Source organism: Hyaena hyaena, unplaced genomic scaffold, assembly GCF_003009895.1.
Source record: "Hyaena hyaena isolate Hyena2069 unplaced genomic scaffold, ASM300989v1 scaffold_296, whole genome shotgun sequence".
In the NCBI taxonomy this organism is placed as follows: domain Eukaryota; kingdom Metazoa; phylum Chordata; class Mammalia; order Carnivora; family Hyaenidae; genus Hyaena; species Hyaena hyaena.
In genome coordinates this window covers 626,162-647,315 of record NW_024080931.1, presented here as the reverse complement: position 1 = coordinate 647,315, position 21,154 = coordinate 626,162, and the positions used below count along the sequence as shown (strand labels likewise).

The 21,154-nt window shown below is 55.4% G+C and overlaps 2 protein-coding genes across 4 annotated transcripts in view; one reads left to right on the top strand and one right to left on the bottom strand.

Moving 5' to 3' along the window:
* Positions 1-718: 718 nt before the first annotated feature.
* Positions 719-12,970, bottom strand: ARRDC5 (arrestin domain containing 5). The gene is made up of 3 exons (XM_039247565.1): positions 12,335-12,970; positions 10,659-10,864; positions 719-1,287 (listed from the first exon to the last, which is right to left on the bottom strand). Exons 1-3 carry the CDS (start codon positions 12,585-12,587, stop codon positions 760-762), a joined length of 987 nt encoding a protein of 328 aa, XP_039103496.1. The 5' UTR covers positions 12,588-12,970; the 3' UTR covers positions 719-759.
* The window catches only part of UHRF1 (ubiquitin like with PHD and ring finger domains 1), a 35,501-nt gene continuing 27,283 nt past the window's right edge, over positions 12,937-21,154 (top strand). Inside the window, exons 1-2 of one of the 3 annotated variants that reach the window (XM_039247561.1) lie at positions 12,937-12,981; positions 16,547-16,713. In XM_039247561.1, coding sequence (XP_039103492.1) covers positions 12,954-12,981; positions 16,547-16,713 — 195 coding nt within the window. In that variant the 5' untranslated portion in view covers positions 12,937-12,953. Of the gene's footprint in view, positions 12,982-14,734; positions 15,896-16,546; positions 16,714-21,154 lie in introns of those variants that run through there. The other 2 variants (XM_039247563.1, XM_039247562.1) reach the window with 2 other exon arrangements.

Sequence of the window (21,154 nt, the reverse complement as noted above, 5' to 3'; positions counted from 1 at the left end):
GGTTCCAGCCCCGCACTGGGCTCTGTGCTGACAGCACGGAGCCTGCTTGAGACTCTGTCTCCCCCTCTCTCTGCCCCTCCCCCTGCGCTGTCTCTCTCTCTCTCTCAAAAAGAATAAACAAACAAACATTTAAATACATCAAGTGGGAGGGAGAGAGGCAGTAACTCCCAAACCCTGGACGGCCACCCTGGGTTGCACGGCCTGGCCCATCGGGGTTTGTTCTGGTGTCTAGTGTGAGCTTGGGATCAAACTCAGTTTTCTGCCCAAACAACAAATACTAGGTCTCTCCCCCTTGGCACTGTGGACCGCTGGGGCCGGGCCATTCTCTGGGGCGAGGCCATCTGGGCATTGCAGGCCAGCGAACAGGTCCCTGGCCCCCACTCCCCCGTGCTCGGAGCACCCCCGGTCCCCTCCATGGGGACAGCCGGTCCCGCCGGACTCTGCCGCTGCATCCAGAGGCCCGAACCGCCCTGGAGGGGGAGCCCGGGCCCAGGCTCTGTAAGAGCCGTGCACGGAAATGGGTCTGGAGCGCTAGCGGGGCGGGGTGACTCGGAGGTCCTGTCTCCCCCCCCCACCCCACCCCCTGCAGCCTTCTCCTGGCCCGGGGGGGGGGGGGGAGAAAGCGATACCTAAGCAGCTGCGGTGCGAGAAGAAGGTTCCGGCTCGTGCCGCCCACACCCTGAAGCCCACGTGTCCGAGACAAAGAACAGGCTCCTCGTGGCGTCCAATAAAGCTTTTAATACCTAGAAGTCTGGGCACTCAAGGCTGGCAGTCCTGGCTGGCGGGTAGCGCTGCCCCCTCCCGCGGCTGGCAGCTGGCGGCGTCCACCAGGGCACTGGCGACGGTGATGGGGACCTTGGCCTTCACACAGGTCAGGGACCAGGGCAGGTGGACGGTGCCGACCAGCTCGTAGCGGGTGCTCATGAGCTCGCCGTTCCCCGTGCGGCTGCTCACGGACAGCACGAGCGGGAGCTTGAGGGTGCTCACGATGGTGGTGGTGTCGAAGGGCGTGATCTGGGTGTTGGCCTCCTGGCGGAGCAGCTCGCTGCTTTCCACCCGCCACCGCTGCTCCGCCTTGGGCGTGAAGCCCTCGTACCGCACATGGGTGTACAGGGCGAAGACGACCATCCTGAGGCACTTGCTGGTCCGGTTGTTGATCTGCGTGGTGAGGACGATCTTCTCCCCCGGCGCGAAGGTGTTCTTTTCCATCCGGATTTGGAGGGAGATGGTGCCCTGGCGGCAGCAGTTGTAGGAGACCTTCTTCTCGGCCTCCACGGACAGAGGGTTCTGGAAGGGGGGGATGGGCAGCTGTGAGGGGTCACGGCCACAGGGTGCACTCGCCTGCCTACCATTCCTCCTGCACACCTCCTGCAAGCCTGGAGCCGTGGCACTCCTAAGTAGGAGACTCCGATACAGGATCTGGAGCCTTGGGATTCGGCCGCCCAAAGCCCGGCATCCTCTCCCCGCTTACTTTCCTCAGTACCCCCTGCTTTTCTGAGCATCAGTTTCCTCATCTGTAAAAGAAGCCTTTGAAATCAACAAGACCCTGGCTTTACCTCTACCTCCATTGCTTACTTGCTGTGTGACCCTGGGGAAGTGGCTTGACTTCTCTGGGCCCTGGATTTCTTTCTTTCTTTTTAATGTTTGTTTATTTTTGAGAGACAGAGACAGAGCGTGAGCAGGGGAGGAGCACAGAGAGAGGGAGACACAGAATCTGAAGCAGAGGCTCCAGGCTCGGAGCTGTCAGCGCAGAGCCCGACACAGGGCTCAAACTCACAAACTGTGATTTTGTGACCTGAGCCGAAGTCAGATGCTTAAATGACTGAGCCACCCAGGCGCCCCTGGTCATCGGATTTCTAGAAGACAGGAAATGTCTTGCAGTCTAAGCCAGAGACCCAGGGTTTACCCAGGTAGTTCAGACTTCAGGAGAAGATGTTACGGGCTCTGAATCACGAGAAGGAAAACGGCGAGTTGAAATGCTGTAACGTGTTTAAATAAGTGCCTCAAAACGCAGACATTCTATCTACCGGTCAGCTCCTGGGCTGCAAATGAAGTCACACATACATTCTATTTAATGAGTGGCTTGGGTGATAGTCTACTTTTTTTTTTTTAATGTTTTATTTATTTCTAGGAAAGAGAGAGAGAGACAGCGTGAGCAGGGGAGGGTCAGAGAGAGAGGGAGTCACAGACTGAAACAGGCTCCAGGCTCCGAGCTGGCAGTCAGCACAGAGCCCGACGCGGGGCTCGAACCCACGAACCGTGAGATCATGACCTAAGCGAAAGTCGGACGCTTAACCGACTAAGCCACCCAGGTGCCCCGATAGTCTACTTTTTATTTGTGGATAATATTTTAAAGGATTCAGTGTGCTGTGGGGTGGGCTTAGAATAACTGCTCTCCACTTCCGCTGGCTTCCGGTATCTTCTTGCAGAGGAACTTGATACTTTTACGTGTGTGTGTGTTCCCTTCCAGCACACCAAAAAGAGGGAGAAAAAATAGTGTAAAAAATACTTCCCGGGACGCCTGGGTGGCTCTGTCGGTTAAGCGTCCGACTTCGGCTCAGGTCAGGATCTCGCGGTTTGTGGGTGCGGGCCCCGCGTCGGGCTCTGTGCTGACAGCTCAGAGCCTGGAGCCTGTTTCGGACTCTCTGTCTCCCTCTCTCTCTGCCCCTCCCCATCTTACGCTGTCTCTCTCTCAATCAGAAATAAATAAAACATTAAAAAATTAAAAAAATATATATTTCCCAACGCCCCCTCCACTCCCCATCAGTCACATCAGGTTGGTCACTGGGAGTTGGTCTGATGGTAGCATTTTCACCAGGGGGACTGGGGGGAGTTGGGAAACATCAGGCACCAAGGCTGCCCCGGCCCAGAGCCGGCGGCCAGCTGTCTCCTCACACCACCTCCGCATCCTCACAGCCCGCTCCATCGGCATTTACAGATTCTCCTGATGTGTCCCAGCTCTCGGCTCATTTAAGGAATAAAATATCAGGGGGCGCTTGGGGGCCTGTCAGTTGAGCACCTGACTCTTGATCTTGGCTCAGGTCACGATCTCACGGTTCGTGGGTTCGAGCCCCGTGTTGGGCTCTGCGCTGAGCATGGGGCCTGCTTGGGATTCTGTCTTTCTCTCTCTCCCTCTTCCCCTCTCTCCTGCTTGAGTATGCACTCTTCGTCTCTCAAAATAAGTTAATAAACTTAAAAAAAATAACAAAACATTAAAAATATATCAGCGTTACACAATCACGTGAATGTATTCAATACTAATGGTTAAGTGGCAATTTTTATGTATATTTGGCCACAATTTAAAATAAAACATAGGGGCGGCTGGGTGGCTCAGTTGGTTAAGTGTCTGACTCTTGATTTTGGCTCCGGTCATGATCTCGTGGTTTCCTGAGTTTGGGGGCCGTGTATCGGGCTCCACACCGACAGTGCGTAGCCTGCTTGGGATTCTCTCTCTCTGCCCCTCTCTCGTTGTGCGCTCTCTCTCTCTCTCAAGATGAATAAATAAGCCTAAATAAATAAAATAAAAAATAAAACCGAGATCTAGTTGAGGCCCCCACGAACCCCTCCCTAATGCCATCGCCCACCCCTGGTTCCCTTCATCCTGAAATGGGGGTTTATCATATCTGCAGATTAAAAAAAACAAACTCTTAAACATTATTAGGGAATACAACTCAGACAAGGAGACCCCACGAAGCAAATATATTCCTGTGAGTTATAAAGTCAACTCACTTGTAACCCCCATCCAAGAAGAAAGGATTTGCTAGTTTTCCCCGAAAGTCCCTCACACTTGCCCAGGCCCCGACCCTGTCTGCAAAGGCCGATACCCAGAATTTTACAGCAAATTTTGTTGTACCTACACGTTTGTGCTCTTATTACATACCCGGAGGGACCTACATTGTCTCAAGAAAATGTTTCTAAAGAATAGCCTAACAGGGCTCCTGCGTGGCTCAGTCGGTTAAGCGTCTGGGTCTAGGTTTTGGCTCAGGTCATGATCTCATGGTTTGTGAGTTCAAGCCCCACATCGGGCTCTGTGCTGTCAGCACAGAACCTGCTTGGGATTCTCTGCCTCCCTTTCTCTTGCTTGCTCGCTCTCTTTCTTTCTCTCTCTGTCAAATATAAATAAACATAAAAAAATGTAAAGAATAATAGAACAAGCACAAATATATCTTCTAACCAGCGGAAGAAAGGAAACGTTACTGATTTGACTGAAATTGGGTGGGTTCTAGATGCTTTGTCCCTTTTCTCTCCTCTGTTTATTTCCAGATTGGTGTTTGTCATTCTCATGTGAATTATTTTTATCTTAATTTAAAAAAATTTTTTTAATGTTTATTTTTGAGAGACAGAGCATGAGTAGGGGAGGGGCAGACAGAGGGAGACACAGAACCGGAAGCAGGCTCCAGGCTCTGAGCTGGCAGCACAGAGCCCGACGCGGGGCTCGAACCCACGAACCTTGAGATCCTGACCTGAGCTGCAGTCAGACACTCAACCGACTGAGCCCCCCAGGCGCCCCTACTTTACTTATTTTTTTAAGCAGGCTTCATACCCAGCACGGGGCTTGAACTCACGACCCTGAAATCAAGACCTGAGCTGAAATCAAGAGTCAGTAGCTCAACCAACTGAGCCGCCCAGGCGCCCCTCATGTCAACTTTTCTATTATTTAGAAGTGCATCTGCCGGTGGGAGAAGTAAACAATCCTTACATATTTTAATGCTTTAAATAAATCAAGCTGTCCGTGTTTTCCAGCCACTGGCTTGTCCAGCAGAGCACCCTGCACTTGAAGTGCGTTTGTGTCCACACACCTGTCGTTCGGGTTTGTTATCACCGGGCTGCTGAGTGTGTTGCAAAATAGTTTATGATTTCACGTAGCCCCCTCCAGAGGCTGGATCGTTACATCCTTTCTATGTGTTCGAGGCCACAAAAGTGTCAGAAGAAACAGTCCAAAGACGTTTGGTCCTGGACTCACACGGGAGGGTTGCTCTCCTCCACGAGCTGGCAAACTTTTTCGGTAAAGGAATCGATGACAAATATTTTAGGCTCTGTGGGCCACATATGGTATGTGTCACATATTTCTTCTTTTGTTTTTTAAACCACGACTCAGGGTTAGAACATAGGTTTTGGGGGGGGGGTGCTTGCTGGCTCTGTCGGAAGAGCGTGTCACTCTTTAAAAAAAGATTTTAATATTGTGGCCGAGAACACGATCTGTGCTTGCATCTACGTCTAGATCTGCAAATGAGAAATACTGTCATGAACTAAGGCTTTTCCATAACCCACGCCTGCTGGGACTTCCTGTTTTACTCTCTTCTACTTATTGTCTTCATTTAAAAATGTTCGTTGCAGGGGTGCCTGGGGGACTCAGTCGGTTGAGCGTCCGACTTGGGCTCAGGTCATGATCTTGTGGTTCATGGGTTCGAGCCCCGTGTCGGGCTCTGTGCTGACAGCTCAGAGCCTGGAGCCCGCTTTGGATTCTGTGTCTCTCTCTGTGCCTTCCCTGCTCATGCTCTGTCTCTCTCTGTCCCTCAAAAATAAATAAACGTTAAAAAAAAAAAAGAGTCCAGAAATTGCATTCAATTCCTCAATTCTTAATTTTTTTTAAATGTTTTTATTTATTTATAGAAGAGAGAGAGAGACAGCGTGAGCAGGGGAGGGTCAGAGAGAGAGGGAGTTACAGACTGAAACAGGCTCCAGGCTCTGAGCTGGCAGTCAGCACAGAGCCCGACGCGGGGCTCGAACCCACGAACCGCGAGATCATGACCTAAGTGAAAGTCGGACGCTTAACCGACTAAGCCACCCAGGCGCCCCTCAATTCCTCAATTCTTTAAAAAAATTAATTGCAACCCATCGACCAGATTTTCTTCATTTCCTATTCTTATTTTATTCTCTGTTCTGTTTTCTTATTCTATTTAAAACACACACACACACAATGTTTGCAACCCACGAAATTGACTTTTTTCTGATACTTTCCCCTTTGGCCTTATGTATTCTTTCATTTTATACAAATGAACTCGCATCCCCTTAAATTGATTTTCCAGCCTCGGGACCTGAGGTTTGAAAAACGCCGGTCCAGGTAGGACGCCTTTCTCTTTGGAGACCTAGGGCTGACCCCTGACCCCAGGTGACCTCACCTCTACCTTCAGCCTCTGACCCCCTGCCTCCCCCTCCCTCTCCTCCGGGCTATTTGCAGCCAGTTTTATTCTAAATCCCTCCAGTCTTATTCGAAAATTCCTCGCATGCGTTAGAACCCTGCGGGCCCGGTGGCAAGGAACCCGCTGCCCTAACTCAAGCCTGTAATTCTGGCCTGTAGCTGAGCGAGGGGCCAAGAAATACCAATGGTGGCTCAGTGGAGACTCCCACTCGAGGTCAGGCAGGGCGGCCGAAGCGTTCTGATTTCCAGTACTGTCGGAGGTACACCTCCAACATGGGATTTCCTGCATCTGGCGGTGTCTCAGAGCCCGGAATTCTTTAGGCATAGGTGAACCTCTGGTGGGGGGAGGGGGGGTTCATCCAACCAGTATTTATTCGCATCAGTTTGGTGCCAAATTCAAGGAAAACCCATAGCAGTTAAGACCAGCCTAGTCCCAGGGCGTCTGGCTGTCTGTCAGAGGAGCGCACAACTCTTGATCTCGGGATTATGGGTAGGAGCCTCAGGTTGGCTGTAGAGATTACTTAAAAAAAACCAAAAAAACCCAACAACTTAAAAAATATGGGGCACCTGGGTGGCTTAGTCGGTTAAGCGTCCGACTTTCTCTTAGGTCTTGATCTCGCGGTTCGTGGGTTCGAGCCCCGCGTCGGGCTCTGTGCTGACTGCCAGCTCGGAGCCTGGAGCCTGCTTCAGTCTGTGACTCCCTCTCTCTCTGACCCTCCTCTGCTCACGCTGTCTCTCTCTCTCTCCTAGAAATAAATAAAACATTAAAAAATAATAATAAAATAAAAAATAAATAAGACCGGCCCCGGCCCAGTCCCTGCCCTGCTGGGCACACTGAAAATGACCAGGTCATTTCTGATGAGGCTGCGGCGGGATGCAACATGGCGGGGGCAGGAGGGAAGGAGAGTTGGGGGGGGCGGGTCTCCCTCAGAGCCAGTGGTTAGGAAATGTCTCTGCGACAAGTTCCTTTTCCAAACGGTACTGACTCCTGGAGGAGGCAACAGGGCCTGTCTTTGAAGCTTCTCGAAGGTGCGAAGAGGGGAGAGGAGGTGAAGAGATCGGAGCCCTTGTGCTTGGCTAAAGGGAACGAGAAAATGTTGCAGCTGCTGCAGAAAAACAGGCTGGCGGTTCCTCCAGGGTTAAACAGACAGATCGTCTGACCCAGCAAGGCCCCTGCGGGGGGTGGGGTGGGGGTGGGGGTCTAGCCATGCAGACCTTTGCAGGCCCTGGAGACAACCCAAGTAGCCATCGCGCAGGAACGGATACACAGAATCTGGTCCATCCGTGCCCTGGACTATGATTCAGCCATAAAAAGGATACATCCGGACGGAGTTTGCACAAAGCGAGTGCCTGGGAGATACCAGAGTCGGTATCATATGATTCTGTTTTCATGCAACGTCCAGAACAGGCAAATCCATGGAGAGAGGAAGCGGATTCCGGGTGTCGGGGGTTGGGGGAGGGGGGGAGTTTGAGGGATGCAAGATTTCATCCTGGGGTGAATAGGATGTGCTAAAGTCGACAGAGGGGACGGCCACCTGGCTTTGAGAACACACTAAAAGCCATTGAACTGTGCGCTTGAAGTGGAAATGTCATAAAGTATGTGGAGTATATCTCTATAAAGCTGTTTATTTTTAAAAAGAGTGGAAGGGGGAAAACGTCTGCCCCCCCTCCCTCCCCAGCCCCCCTCCCAGGGGGGCAGGGGCTGTTTTGTCAGTTTCTCTGGTCTCCTTCCGGAGTTGTTAGTTACACCTGCAAGGAAGTATCTTTCTGGCTTCCACCACCACCAGCCTGCCGGGCGCTGGCTGTGCTCCGTGTTCTGAACTTTGCTGCGCTCTCTCCACCCAGTGACTTAGACGTCCTTATTCTTGGTTTCTCTTTAACTTCTCAGTAGAGTAATACCCTTGATGGCGCACTGCCACTTTCATTCTCTCAGCAATGAACATTCAGGCTGATTTCCTTTTTTTTTTTTTTTTTTGCCACCAAAAAACATTGCTGTAGGAGGTCTTGTCAGGCGTGAAAGAATATCAGTGGGAGACATTTCTAGAAGGGAAGTGGCTGGGGCAAAGGGCATGCTCACTTTCATTTGGATATATGCAGCTAAAGTGGCCTCTGTTGGGGTTGTGACAGTTGGTCAGGCTTCTGAGCAGAGATCTGAAGGAGGAGGAGGAGGGAGAGGAAAATGATACCATAGTGTTCCAGGCGGAAGGCACCCATGCAAAGGCCCTGGGGTAGGCCCAGGCCTAGAGTGTTGGTGGAACAGCCAGGAGGCCCATTTGGCTGGAGCAGAGAGAGCAAAGGGGAGGGAAGGCAGAGGGGAGGGCAGCTAGGGGATGGGGCAGGTCATGCAGGGCCTTCCGGGCAGCGGAGACGTCGGCCTTTACTCTGAATGAGATGGGACACGGCAAGGACTGTGGGCAGAGGAAGGTCATCACCTGACTTCTCTGGGTGCCCTGAGGACAGACTGGTTGGGGTCAAGAATCTGCCTCTACCCGGTTGAGCCCCATCCTTGCCCACTGCACCAGAGCGGTAACCTCTGCCCCTCATCTCCCAACTCCTGCCCTCACCCCTGCCCCCTATTTTCTGTCCTCCCCAAAGCAGCTAAAGGGAATGAAATGCTGACCTTCTGCCCACCAGGGCTCTCCCCTCCATCAGAGTAGAAGTGCAAGTACTTCCGAGGCAACCTTGTTTCCTCACTGCCCTTACCCTCTCCCTCCCTCCCCCTCATTCACGCTGCGTCAGCCCTGAGGCTCCCTTTCACTGTCCCTCCAACAAGCAAGGCACAGCCCTGCCCCAGGGCCTTTGCACGGCCGCTCCCTCTGCCTGGAACCCGCTACCCCAGATGTCCCCATGGCTTTTCCCCTCTCCTCTTTCAATTCTCTGCTCAAATGTCACGTCCTCAAAAAGGCCTCCCTTGACCAGTCTGGTAAAGAGAGTACTGAGTTGTCAAAAAACCCCACAAAAACAGTATTTTCATATCCTCAAAATGTACATGTAATAATGCTGCTATGATCTTGATTGTAGATCTTCCCACTTACTGGGCACTTCCTGGGTGTGTAGACTTTGAGCCGAGCACTTGGCGGCACCCATAGGCACCCATCGAGGGAAGTTTTTCCTTCTCATTATACAGATCAGGACAGTCCAGTCAAAGCTCTGGGAAGTAGTGGTGTGTGTGTGTGTGTGTGTGTGTGTGTGTGTGTGTGTGTGTGTGTGAATATTTATTTTTGAGAGAGAGAGAGAAGGAAAGAGAGCGAGCGAGTAGGGGAGGAGCAGAGAGGGAGAGAGAATCCCAAGCAGGCTCTGCTCTGTCAGCGCAGAGCCCCACGCGGGGCCTGAACTCACAAACACGGGAGACCATGACCTGCGCTGAAATCAAGAGTCAGGTGCTCAAATGACAGACAGACCCACCCGGGCGCCGCTGGGGGTGGTGTTAACTGCCCAAGGCCACGCGGCTGATGGGATATCTGTCAGCGAGATCGCAGGCTGGTCTGACCCAGCACCAACACTTCGCCCCAGCCCCTCCCTTGTGCCCCTGCATTCTGCAGGGAAGGGCAGAGAAGGGCCGTAGCCGCTCAGAGTAACACAGGGAGCAGGTGGGCAAGCGCGCCCTGAGCTCAGGCCTGATCATCCCGGGGCGGGTCCGCCCCTCCAAGCATCTACCCTTCCTGGGAGCCTCCAGAACCATGCAGATGAGCCTTGTCACACACACAATAATGCTGGAGATGGCACCCGTGACGAGATTCTTGGGGCTGTTCTCCAACCTGTGCCAGGCACCTTGGCAAATTCAGGATTCACATGAAACCGGAAGTTGGGGCGGGGGCTTTGGGATCTTTACCTGGATGTTGAAAGCTACAAGGCCAGCCACCTGAGCCCCCAATACTCTGATAACGGAGTCCCCAAGGGCAGTCACTTGGCCTAACGTCACCCCACACACCTTGACGTCTACCTCTGCACCAGGCCCTCCAGGAACCATCTAGAAAACCTCCTCTGCTTACCAAGACCAACATCGCATGGCCTTTCCCTTTCTGGGCCAGAGGCCACCCCCTTTCATGCCTCTTTGGGTGGCCACCATCTCTGTGTCTGATGGCTCCAAGACCCTGCAGAGTCACCGACTGTAGGCTTTTCTTTCACCCATGGGTCTTAGGGGCCTCTGCTTAGTTGTGACTTACTGCAAGGCCAAGGATGTCGGGGACCAGTCGCTCTCTGCAGGGGGCATCCAGGGCACCGTGGGGTATTGAACAGCAGCCCCCGCCCTACCCACTCGATACCAGCAGCTCCCCCGCCCCCCAGTGTGACAGCCACAAATGTCCCTAGACACCGGAACTGTCCTGGGTGAGAGTCACGGCCTTGGTTCCTGCCCTGGTTTCTGATTCACCTTTTGTGAACTCGGCCTGGGGAACCACCAGTGCCTCCCCCTCGTCCCTGCTGGGGGGCCACCTCTGTCCCCCGCCTTCCACCCCCGCCTGCCTCCAGCGAGCTGTGAGGATGAGTCCTGGCCCCGCTCCTCTCCCATCACTACCTGCAGCAGGTTTTCTTTGCAGAAATCTGAAGTCCCTTGAATCAACAAGTACATTCTCTTCTTTGCTAGAATGTGCTCCCGACCCACGCACGAGGCTTGCATGAAGTAGGAGACGTGGCCGATTTTGCTGGCGAAGGTGGAAGGAAGCCTGGGAGGTAAGTTGAAATGGAAGTCAAAGGTGTGGCTGCCTGCACTTAACCAATTATCTGAAAGCAAAACACACCAACACCATCAGAAGGTTCTAGAAACTTCTCTCCCTCCTCCCCCCCTTTAAATGTATTGTTTGGGCAAGGGCTTTGTGCTGGGCCTGGCCCACACATCCCTGAGCTAGGCTGAGCTCAGTGCGTTTAGGGATCTGCATGGTCCACAAGTCTTAGGCCTTGGCCTCGGCTGGGCTGGAGAAGGATGGCCAGGGTGGGTGATGCGGCTGGGGTGGCCACCCCGAGCTACCTACAGGGGTGTGCTCACCACTACTCTGGATCTGCGAAGTTGGAGGTCCAGCCCTCCGACACACAGTCATTCAATAAACGCATCTTAAGCCCCTACTGTGTGCCCCAGAGGCTGTTTTAGGTGGTATTTACAGCAGTGAGCAGGCTAGCAAATCTCCCTGCCCTCAGGGGGCTTGGCTCTCGGTGCACAGTATACAGTAGGTGCTCAACATTTGTTAGGGGCAACTCAGGACCAGGCAGAAACTCACACAGCCCCCATGTCTGCAACTTCCCCATTTTATTCTTTTTTTACCCCCATTAACCCAAAAGCCTCTGGACCGTGTTTACCTTATTCGCTGTTGCACCCCCAGTACCTGGTACGACGCTGTGCATAGATGTAACACTTATGATGCCCCTCCTGTATGCCCCATACTATTCTAAGCCCTTTGTATACCATTAAGTCACTAAGCCCTCAAAACAATCTTATGAGGCCAGACTTCCTGGTTCCCATTTTCCAGTTGGGTTAGCTGGGACACAGAGACGCCACACGGCTGCTGGCCAGTAAGGCCTGGCATGTGGCTCTTCCTCCCCTAGATCATTCTATTTTTTTTTTTTTTACTTTAAAAAATGTTTTAATATTTTTTGAGAGCGAGGCAGAGTATGAGCAGGGGAGGGGCAGAAAGAGAGGGAGACACAGAATCCAAAGCAGCTCCAGGCTCTGAGCTGTCAGCACAGAGCTGGACGCGTAAGGACGTGTAGCTCCGGGCAACTCAGCCTCCCCGATGTCCGTCCAGGCTTTGGATCTGAACCTCGTGGAGTCGGGGACCCGTTATTCTTTCCCTAGTGTGTCTTCCCCGCCCCTATCTCTTCCCCTGTGACCATGGGACTCCTTATCTTTGTCTCCTTGGATTTCAATGCGAGACAGAGATTTATCTGTAAAATTACAAGAAAGACATCTTACTGGCCTCCCAGAGTGGTCACTGGGCTCAGGATAGCATTTTCCAGGGCAACTACTTTGAAAGTTCCTTTCGAACATCTGGGTTCCGCTCAGCTCTTCATGTCTTGTTATTTTCGTGTTGTGAGTGTCTGGTGGTCATTGTCATACACAGCCTCTCCCTCCTGGGGAGGCACCAGGCCGCTGCCCCTTTCTGGTATCCCTGGGGGTTTGTGGGTCAACTACCAGATGTGTTCACCTTCCAGACCCAGATTCTTGTTACGGCCAGAGTTGGCTGCCGGCTTTGTCCTTACCCTCTATTGAGAATGTCTTTGTCTTGTGCACGTAGTCAGCCTTGTTGTTGCAAATAACATCTCTGCTGTAATCACGGGAAGCCCCGATCTCTTCGTTCCACTCCACGTAACCCCTGCCCACGAGCTCTACCTTCACCATGGGGTCCACCAGGGTGCTGTTCAGCGTTAGAACCACCTGGCCTTCTATGCTGGAGCCGGCCAGGTAGACTGCATCCTTGGGCAACACTAATTCGATCGACTTCACCACAGACATGGGGGGTTGGGGTGGTGGAGAAACATCCTCCCCCTACCCCCATGACACTGAGATTCCCGGGTCCTTTGCCGCAGTGAGGTCACCTGTCTGTGACATCAGCTAGCCAGGGTTCTGGGAAGGAGTCTCTAGCGGCCAGGAGCGGAGATGAGGCTGTTGTTTGGGGCTGTGACAGCCTGGGAATTCCAGAGTCCTCATGGTGACCTGATCACTTGTTCCTCGGAAATAACAAGCGAATAAGCGACAGCAGCCACAGACCCTAAGATTCCTGCCACACAGGACACACCTGTCATCAGGAGGTTAGAGGCTCCGGTGGGAAGAGTTCTCCCAACACTCTGGTAAGGCAGGCATCGTGGGCTCTACTTAGAGATGGAGAGGAATGAAGAAGAGCCCCAAGGTATTTTCTGCTCTCAGATGGCCCCCAAATGTGGTAGTTGCACTTCTCAGGGCTCGTTCGCTGGTTAGGCTCATACACTATCGTCGTCACTTTAATGGCTATTTATACAAGTCCATGTTAGAAAAAAATCATAGATACGGCCAGGGCATGAAATCTGGTGTGTCTTGATCAAAGGTGCTTGGAGTGTTGTGTGCTCCAGCTGAACGTGAACACCCATCTGCTCACACATCTGACATTTCCCTACACCCGTGTCCCCCCCATCAGATGGGAAAGCCCCTCCAGGGTGGGAGAACTCTGTCTCTGCAAGCTTTGTGCCCACCAATGTCAGCTCGGCTCCTGCCTGGTTCAGACAAGAGGGGTGTTGATAAAAGTTTGCAGAGTGACTTAATGACCTTCAAGAATATACGATTTTGCAAAAAGGAGACTGAGGCCTTCTGCCCCCTAACTGTTTTCTTGGTGCCCGATCTGCAGATGGGCTGATGCCTAGGTGGGAGGGCCCCTGGAGCACAAGAGGAAATATCCATTCTGCGGACTCTCACGGGCCTCATTCACGGTCATTGTTGCGTCTTGCTTTCTTTTACGTGACGTCTTCAGTAGACATGGCCGCCTTGCCTCCCTAAGTGGTTTGTAAGCTTCTGCTGGAGGTGCCTGGCTAAAAGCGAGGTGTTCCAGGATTCTGGCGGAGAGTCTGCCCCTTCCCTTTTCCAGCTGCTACAGACTTCCCATGTTGCTCTCCCTCCCCCGTCACTTCTCCGACTTGGCCCTTCCGCCACTCTCTTTCACTTATCAGGACCCTTGTGATGATTTTGGGCCAGCCTGCATAATCTAGGACAATCTCCCTCACCCAAAGATCTTTCATTTCATTTAATCTGCACAGTTCCTTTTGCCATGGAAGGTACCGTATTCACAGGCTCCGGAGAGTAGGATATGGATATCTTTGCGGGGGGCGGGGGGGGGGGGGACATTAGTCTGTCGGCCACCTGGAGAAACAGCAGCAGAAGGGACTCTGCTCACAGCCTTCCCGTGCTGCTCAAGAGACGAAGACCAAAGTCCTCTCGGTGGCCCTGGAGCTCTAGATGACACCTCTCTGACCTCATCCCCTCTGCCCAGCCACACTGGCCTCTTGGCTGCCCCCGCCATATCTAAGCCTTTTTCCGCCTCGGAGCTTGGCTGTCCCTCCTCAACCCATCTGTCCTTGGTTTCTATCTCAGATCCCGGCTCAAATGTCATCTGTTCAGAGAGGCCCACCTCTGGGTCTCAACCGGAATGTCCTCTCTGCCCACCCCCACATGCGTCTCCAGCTACTTACTGCCCCATGTTCGCTGCAAGTAGTTTCTGAAATGGTCTGCTTTATTTATTTATTTGTTGCCTGTCTCTCGGGGCAAGAATTTACCCTTTTGGAGATCACCAACGGGGACGGCCTTGCCCACTGTCGGGCCCCCCAGCTCTGAACACCGTGTCTGGGCGCTTTGTAGGTGCCCAGCATGGGTCACTGTGTGCCCGCCAAGACTGGCCAGAGCAGGCAGGGCGGAGGGGGCAGGGCAGTCCTGCCCGCCTGGACAGCTGGAGAAGGCGGGAAAACGAGGCGGGAAAACCCAGCAAACAAGCCCTGCGGGTGGGTAGGGTGGGGAGCTCTAGCAGGTCCTGACGCCAGGAAATAGAGCTTGGGGCGATCGGGCTGGCCACCGGGACGCGGGCGGTCTCGAGAGGGGCCCCCACATTCTATTGCAGTGTTTAAACCTTGATTCCGGCCTTCCTTGCCCTACTGTCAGTGCGTGCCCGTGCCCGGGGAGAGGGGCTGTGGGAAAGGAATTAAAAGGTCAGGGGATCTCTGCCCGGGGTCTCTCCGTAGGGCCCCTGAGGGACACGCACAGTTAGGGGGGCCCAGCTCCCGCCACTGGGCCGGGTTGCACACTGGGCGCGCCCAGCAGAGCGCGCAGGGCTGGGCGGGGCCGTGGCCGGCTGGGCGGAGTGGGGCTGGATAGAGGAGGGGGCGCCCCCCACCCCCTTTCTCGCTTCCCGCCACTGCAGCGGCCAATCACCAGGCAGGCGCCCGCCCCTGGCGCGGCCTCCCGCGGCCCCGCAACTCCCAAACGCCGAGTTTTCGCGGGAAAAAAAATCAGAGCGGCTGGCAACGCGGCGGGCAGGGGTGGCCGTCCAGGCGCTCCGGGTTACAGGCGGGTCGGCGCGGGGTCCGGGGCCACATACGCGTCTCCATCGCCATCCTCAGCCGGGCCAGGCGCGCAAGCAGGAGAGCGGAGCGGGGCGCCCGGAGAGGTGAGGCTTCGGGCGGATCGGGGTGCTATCCCGGGCCGGGGGCAAGGGCCCGGTGCACCGGGCGCGGAGACTTTGGAAAACTTTCCCGAGCGGCCCGGGGACGCGCGGCGAGCGCGGGCGCACGCATGCCCCGCGGCGTGGCTGTTCCGCACGCCGTCTCGGGCTCTGCCCCGGCCCCGCCGGCCCTCGGGAACCGTCCTTAGCAGCCCGGGCGCCGGCCGGGGAGAGGGGAACATCCCCAGAGCCCCGCGGGGGTCGCGCCCGCTGGGTGGGGGAGGGCCTGGTGAGCCGCAGGGGAGGATGTCAGGCTCCGCGCCTGCGCGCGGGGCGCCCCGCGATTCAATTGTCGCGCCCGAGCCCGATTTCGCGCGCCCTTAGTTCCCCGGGCGCGCCTGGGCCAATGGGGAGCGAGCGGGGCGGGGCAGCCGGGCGCGGCGGAGCCAATAAGAGAGGCGGCTCAAGTGAAGGGGGGCGGGACTTGGCGCGCGGGGCCCCTCGGCCGGTCCCGGCGGTGGGGGTGGGCGTGGGCTAGTTGGCGTGGCCCGAGCGGACGGGCGGGAGAATAAGAGGGGCCCGGAGTCCGTGGGTCGCGGTGCCGGGGACGCGAGACTGCCCGCGAGGCCGCGGTGGGGCCGAGGTGAGTCGCGCGGCGCGCGCGGGGGCGGCCGGGACGGGGCGGCCGGTTGCCATGGCCACCGCGGGGCCGGGCGCGGCGCGCGCGCACGGGGGTGGCGGGGGGGCCGCCGGGGTCGGGGGCTCGGGGGTCTGGGCGTGGGGGTCCTTCCCTTTGGGTCACACTTAGTTGAGTTGCTGGGACTTCCGAAGTTCCAACCCGCGCCGGACTTTTGGGTTTTCCCCTTAGCGTCAGTATTAATTCAGGGAATGAATGAATGAATGAATGAATGAATGAAGAAAGAAATTAATGAACGAACCTGGTCCCTCATCATTTGGCCGTGTCCTCCTTCCTCCTCTGGACACTATTGTCTTCCCTCTGTGAACGCGGAGTGGGTCGGAGTGCGTGGTCCGAGACGCCGATTGCCTTCCCCTAATTTCCTCTCGCTCCTCGCCCCTCCGCCCTTGCTGGTCATTAATGCATTAATTCCTTCACTTCCTCTGCCGGCCCCTGGCCAGCTGTGGCTAGTCCGGGGACTCGCGCGCCGGGAGGGCGTTCGAGGAGTTTCCTCGTGTCCTCAGGGTGGACAAAAGCCCGAGGTGACCTGAGAACGGCCCGGGCTGCTGGGGGCGGCAGCAGCAGAACTGACCTAGGGTCCCGCTCTCTCCCGCTCAGCACCAGCAGACACCATGTGGATCCAGGTTCGCACCATGGACGGCAAGGTGGCCCACACCGTGGACTCGCTGTCCAGGCTGACCAAGGTGGAGGAGCTGAGGAGGAAGATCCGGGAGCTGTTCCACGTGGAGCCCGGCCTGCAGAGGCTTTTCTACAGGGGCAAGCAGGTAAACCCGCCCCGCCGGCTGCCGCCTGCCCAGCACCTTTGTTCTTGGCTGGTCCAGGCGCCGTACACACTCTCTCCCCGCCCCTCGTCCGGTCCCGCTTCACGTCTCCACAGAAACCTCAGATGCCTGAGCCAGGAACAAAGGCTCCACTGGGCAGATCGACACACCGGGGCAGGAAGCTGGCACTCCGGTCCGTAGCACTGGGGCTTTAACTCTGCCTTCCCTGCTTTTTTGAAGCTCCCCTCCCAGTAATTCCTAGAGAAAAGAAGTTGGAGGTGGCCGGTGGAGGACGGATCAATTTCGAGGGACGAGCCTCGAGTCGTGGCTCAGACAGTAGGACTGAAGGGAGCAGGGTTTTCTTTGCAACCCGTGCTGCTGGCCCCACGGCCTGCACCATGTAGAGTCTGACCCCACAGAGCGGGTTTTCGGGAAATTTGGATCCGCTGGTTCAGAGTCCGGAGATAGGCTTGCTCGCCAGGAATTTCCGCCGCTCTGGGCCTGCCCCGCGGAGTGAGGTCGTGCTCTCCTCGGGTCTGCGGGCCCGGTTTTCCATCCCCTTTCTTCTCGCTCTCTCCCCGGGCCCCTGGTGGCGTTTAAAATGGCCACCCTTGCCTTCCCAGCTGCCCACACTTGGGACGCTTTCTCCAGGGGCAGCAGCCGGGGGGGGGGGGCAGGGGGGGTTTCCGTTCTTGTCGCGGTCTTGGGGGCGGTGGCGCAGTCTGTGAGTGGGGTTTCCCTGGGCGTGGGATAACCTAGCACGACAGAGTGTCCGTCCCATCTAGAGGGGCCTTCCGAGAGCTGGGTGCACGGTAGGGACAGCGGTGTAGCGACTGTACCGGATTAAAAAAAGTCTTCAGTTGGGTTGCGCGTGCCTGACTTTGTTGTTGCATTTGAACTGGGTTCTGCCGCCATCTGGTGTCTCGACTGAGAAATCAGCGCCGCGCCTGGCCCGAGGTTTTTGGGGGCTGGGAGGATCCAGGGTGCTTCGTGCGAAGTGAGACCTGATGATTAATTTCTTGGGCCTGTGGTGCCCTTGGGAGACCTTTCACCTCCTTCCTGTGACAGATAGGATGACTCGAACGTCTGGAGAATTGGAATTAACCGCCCTGCTTGGGTAGGGGAAGCCGGTCTGCGAACTCGGGATGTGACTGTTCAGTCGCCTTGCGCCTTCGCAAAAGGCAGGGCTGTGAGTAAGTTCTGCCGAGGCGCCAGCTTCCGCCGCCTCCGACGATTCATTTCCGTGGCATCCAGGCCGACTTTGATTAGCCATGCAGTCTCTTTGTTGAGCGGAGTTTCTGAGAAGCTCCCAAACAGGTCCCGGGGTAATTCAGAGGTGGGCCGGATCCAATCCTCTCAGGTTTGAAAAGCTGTGAGCTTCTCCCAGGTGCTGCCCGTTAACAGCCGATACGTTTCAAGCCTGCAGAAAAGTTGCGAGAGCCGTGAACACCTAAGCACCCAACCCCTAGGCCTTCCCACGGACGCCTTGTTTCCCCATTCGCGTCTGTGTTTGCGTCTCCGAATTCACGTTACTGAACCTTTCTCTGCCCCCCTTCCTTCTGTCCCCCAAGCCACTGTATCTTTTGGAATGCATTTCAAAGTAAGTTGCAGACACTAGTTCACGCTGCCTCTAAACACTTGAGCACGCCTGTCATTAACTAGAGTTCAAGATCGGTTTGTGTGTGGTTGGTTTTTCCTTTTTTTTTTTTTTAGGTAGCATTTGTTTATAGTGAGATAGGTGCACCTAAAGCAGACCCTTTGGAGTTCTGACAAACGTCTACGCCCACATAATCAACCCCCCATTTCCCTCCATTCGTAAGGTGAGATCCGATCCGTACGGAAGTCCTCACAACTCCTAAGTTGTGAAGCCTGATGCTAACGGGAGCAGCTGCGGGAGTTAGACACGTACGTTGTACCTTTAATCTTCAGGACGTCAGCGATGAGAGACGGGCCCCACACGGCAGCTTTGTGAGGGAACGTGTCGTCACTTCTGGCTTCCGGATAAGGAAGCCGGGCCTGGAGCGTGATGCAACTTCCCCAAGGATGCAGGGTGAGGCCCTGGCCCGGCTGCCGGCTGCCGGGAGGGGCTGAGGGCGGAGGACAGGGACAGAGGCTTATAACAGCACCTCTGTGAGTTAAGTCTTCAAACAGACCAGGCAAACAGGCGATAGAAAGCTGTGCAGTTTTCACTGGGGCCAAGAGCGCTGTTTTTACAGACTGTTCTAGAGTCCTCGCAGTCCTTCCTTTTTTTTTTTCTTTTTTTCTTTTTTTTTGCTCCTCCCTTTTAAAGAAACATGCAGTAGTCCCCGGTCTGGTCTGCAGTGAGGTTGATTGAGACGATAAAGCAGAAGCTAGCTGAGTCTCCAGGATATGGGAGGGTTTCGTGGCCGGCTTGTTTAGGCTGAATAGGTTGGCGGTTATGTCGCTTGATTGGCGGAAATGCAAGAAGGCGGAATGGGGGCAGGGACCCGTGCGGCAGGCCCAGCCTGGGCACGGGTGAGAAGCATCTGGCGCCTTTTTTTTTTTTTTTTTTGGCTGCCCATAAAAATAACAATGGCTGTCACTCGTGGTGACTTGAGTTCAGGTGCAGCCCTCTCTTCTTTACATAACCTTCCCAAGTTCCCTGCCCAGGTGGCTGCCGCTCTCCCTGCCAGCTCGCGGCCTGGTAAGAGTGCAGGGCGGTCATGGCCAGGCCCGGCCGGTTCGCGGTAAAGGTGCAGTGAATCAGACAGCTCTGGGTTTCTCCCTCGGCCTTGCTGATCCTGGGGGCCGGCTCCAGTCGCTGCCACTTGAGAAGTCCTAATTTAGTAGATAATTTACTTTAGGAAAACAGCTGAATGGGCCTCACTGGCCTCAAAAGGCGTGTTAAGGACAGTCTGAAGGATCGGTCCAGATGGTACCCTAGGAACGGCCTTGAGAGGGCCACTTGTGTCCTAGCATCCTCAAATTGGCTTTTCCTGAACGTTGTCCTGGATGTCCTGAAGGGCAGGACTCTGTGCGAGAGAGGGTCCCCTTTCTTCCCCCACAAGGGGGGAGGGGGGAGCTCTCAGCTGGAGGGCATTCCCTCTAAGCCAGGTCAGGAAACCCCTTATGTAAATATTTGTCTCCCTGAGGCCTGCCCTCTGAGCAGTGGACGCAGCCACAGATAGGATGCAAATGAAGGGGCGTGGCTCAGGACGAGCCCAATAAAACTTTATTTACAAAAAACAGGTGCAGGCCAGACTGTCACACCGGCTGTAGCCTGCCAGTTACACCCCATCCCGCTTCCACCCGGAGTCTGGGGTTCCTGTTAGGAACCGCACTGACATGGAATGTACTAGAACAGGTCCCCTAGGGCCCCGTGTTGCTGAGATTCTCGCCCGGGCAGGGGTGGGCAGGCTGTGGTCTCAGAGCCCCTTCAACGTTGCCTCCAGAGGCCTCGACCCCACAGAGCTACTGCTGATGAGCAGGGGTCGTGCGTAGCTTTGAGGTGCTGCTCTGCTCTGCCTTCCCTGCCCTGTGACCCGGGGAGGCCTGTTCCCCCTGCCGCATCTGGGCTCCAGCTTCACGCGTTTGCTTCTCTCCCGTCTCTGTCCTTGTGTCCTCCGTGTGTCCTCCGTGTCGGGTTGCTGCAGGGGGGGGAGGGGCCGGGGCTGCGCCCCCAGGAAGGACTGCGGAACCGCTAGTTTCCTGCTTCCTACCCCCTCCCAGCTTGCCCGCGGGCCCCGTCAGTGCTCCCTCTCCTCCTCCAGCTGCGGGCCCCCCCTTGCCACGAGGCTCAAGGCCCTTGTTAAGCCCCTCCTGGCGACCATCCCCTCCACCTCTTGCTGAAACCGCTGCTTTGAGCGGACTGGAGGGTCACTGGTCGTCAGGCCCTGGGGCGTGTGTTTCCTGCCCTTGTGCCTCTGGGCAGCACCCTGCACCCTGAAAAGTACACCTTGAAATGGTCACGAGGGGGCAGAGGGTGGGCAGCAGTGGTAGGCGTGGCCACTTTTTAATCCATTTCCAACAGGAGCCAACTGCTTAGAAGTCAAATCGAGTACATGTTTGTTTTGCTTTTACGCGGCAAGTGTGGCTGAAAACTCCACACGTCCAGAGAGCATCCTTGACTTGGATTAAAAAAGACAGCGACGCCTGGGTGGCTCTGCTGGGTGTCTGACTCTTCATGTTGGCTCAGGTCACACTCTCATGGTCTCGGGATTGAGTCCCGAGTTGGGCATGCAGAGCCTGCTTGAGATTCTCTCTCTCCCCCTCATCCTCTCTCTCCTGCTTGCTTTTGTTCTCTCTCCCTCTAAAAAAGGGACAGACAGACAGACATAAATACTGTGGGCAGTTTTGCCTTTAGACCTGAACTGTGGTACACGCCGTTATCTGCCCCAAACCACGCGTACATGTTCTAGTATAGGTAGTTCGGGAGATTTTTCAGTGCAAAGTTTGGTTCTACGAGATGTTAACTTCAAGTTTA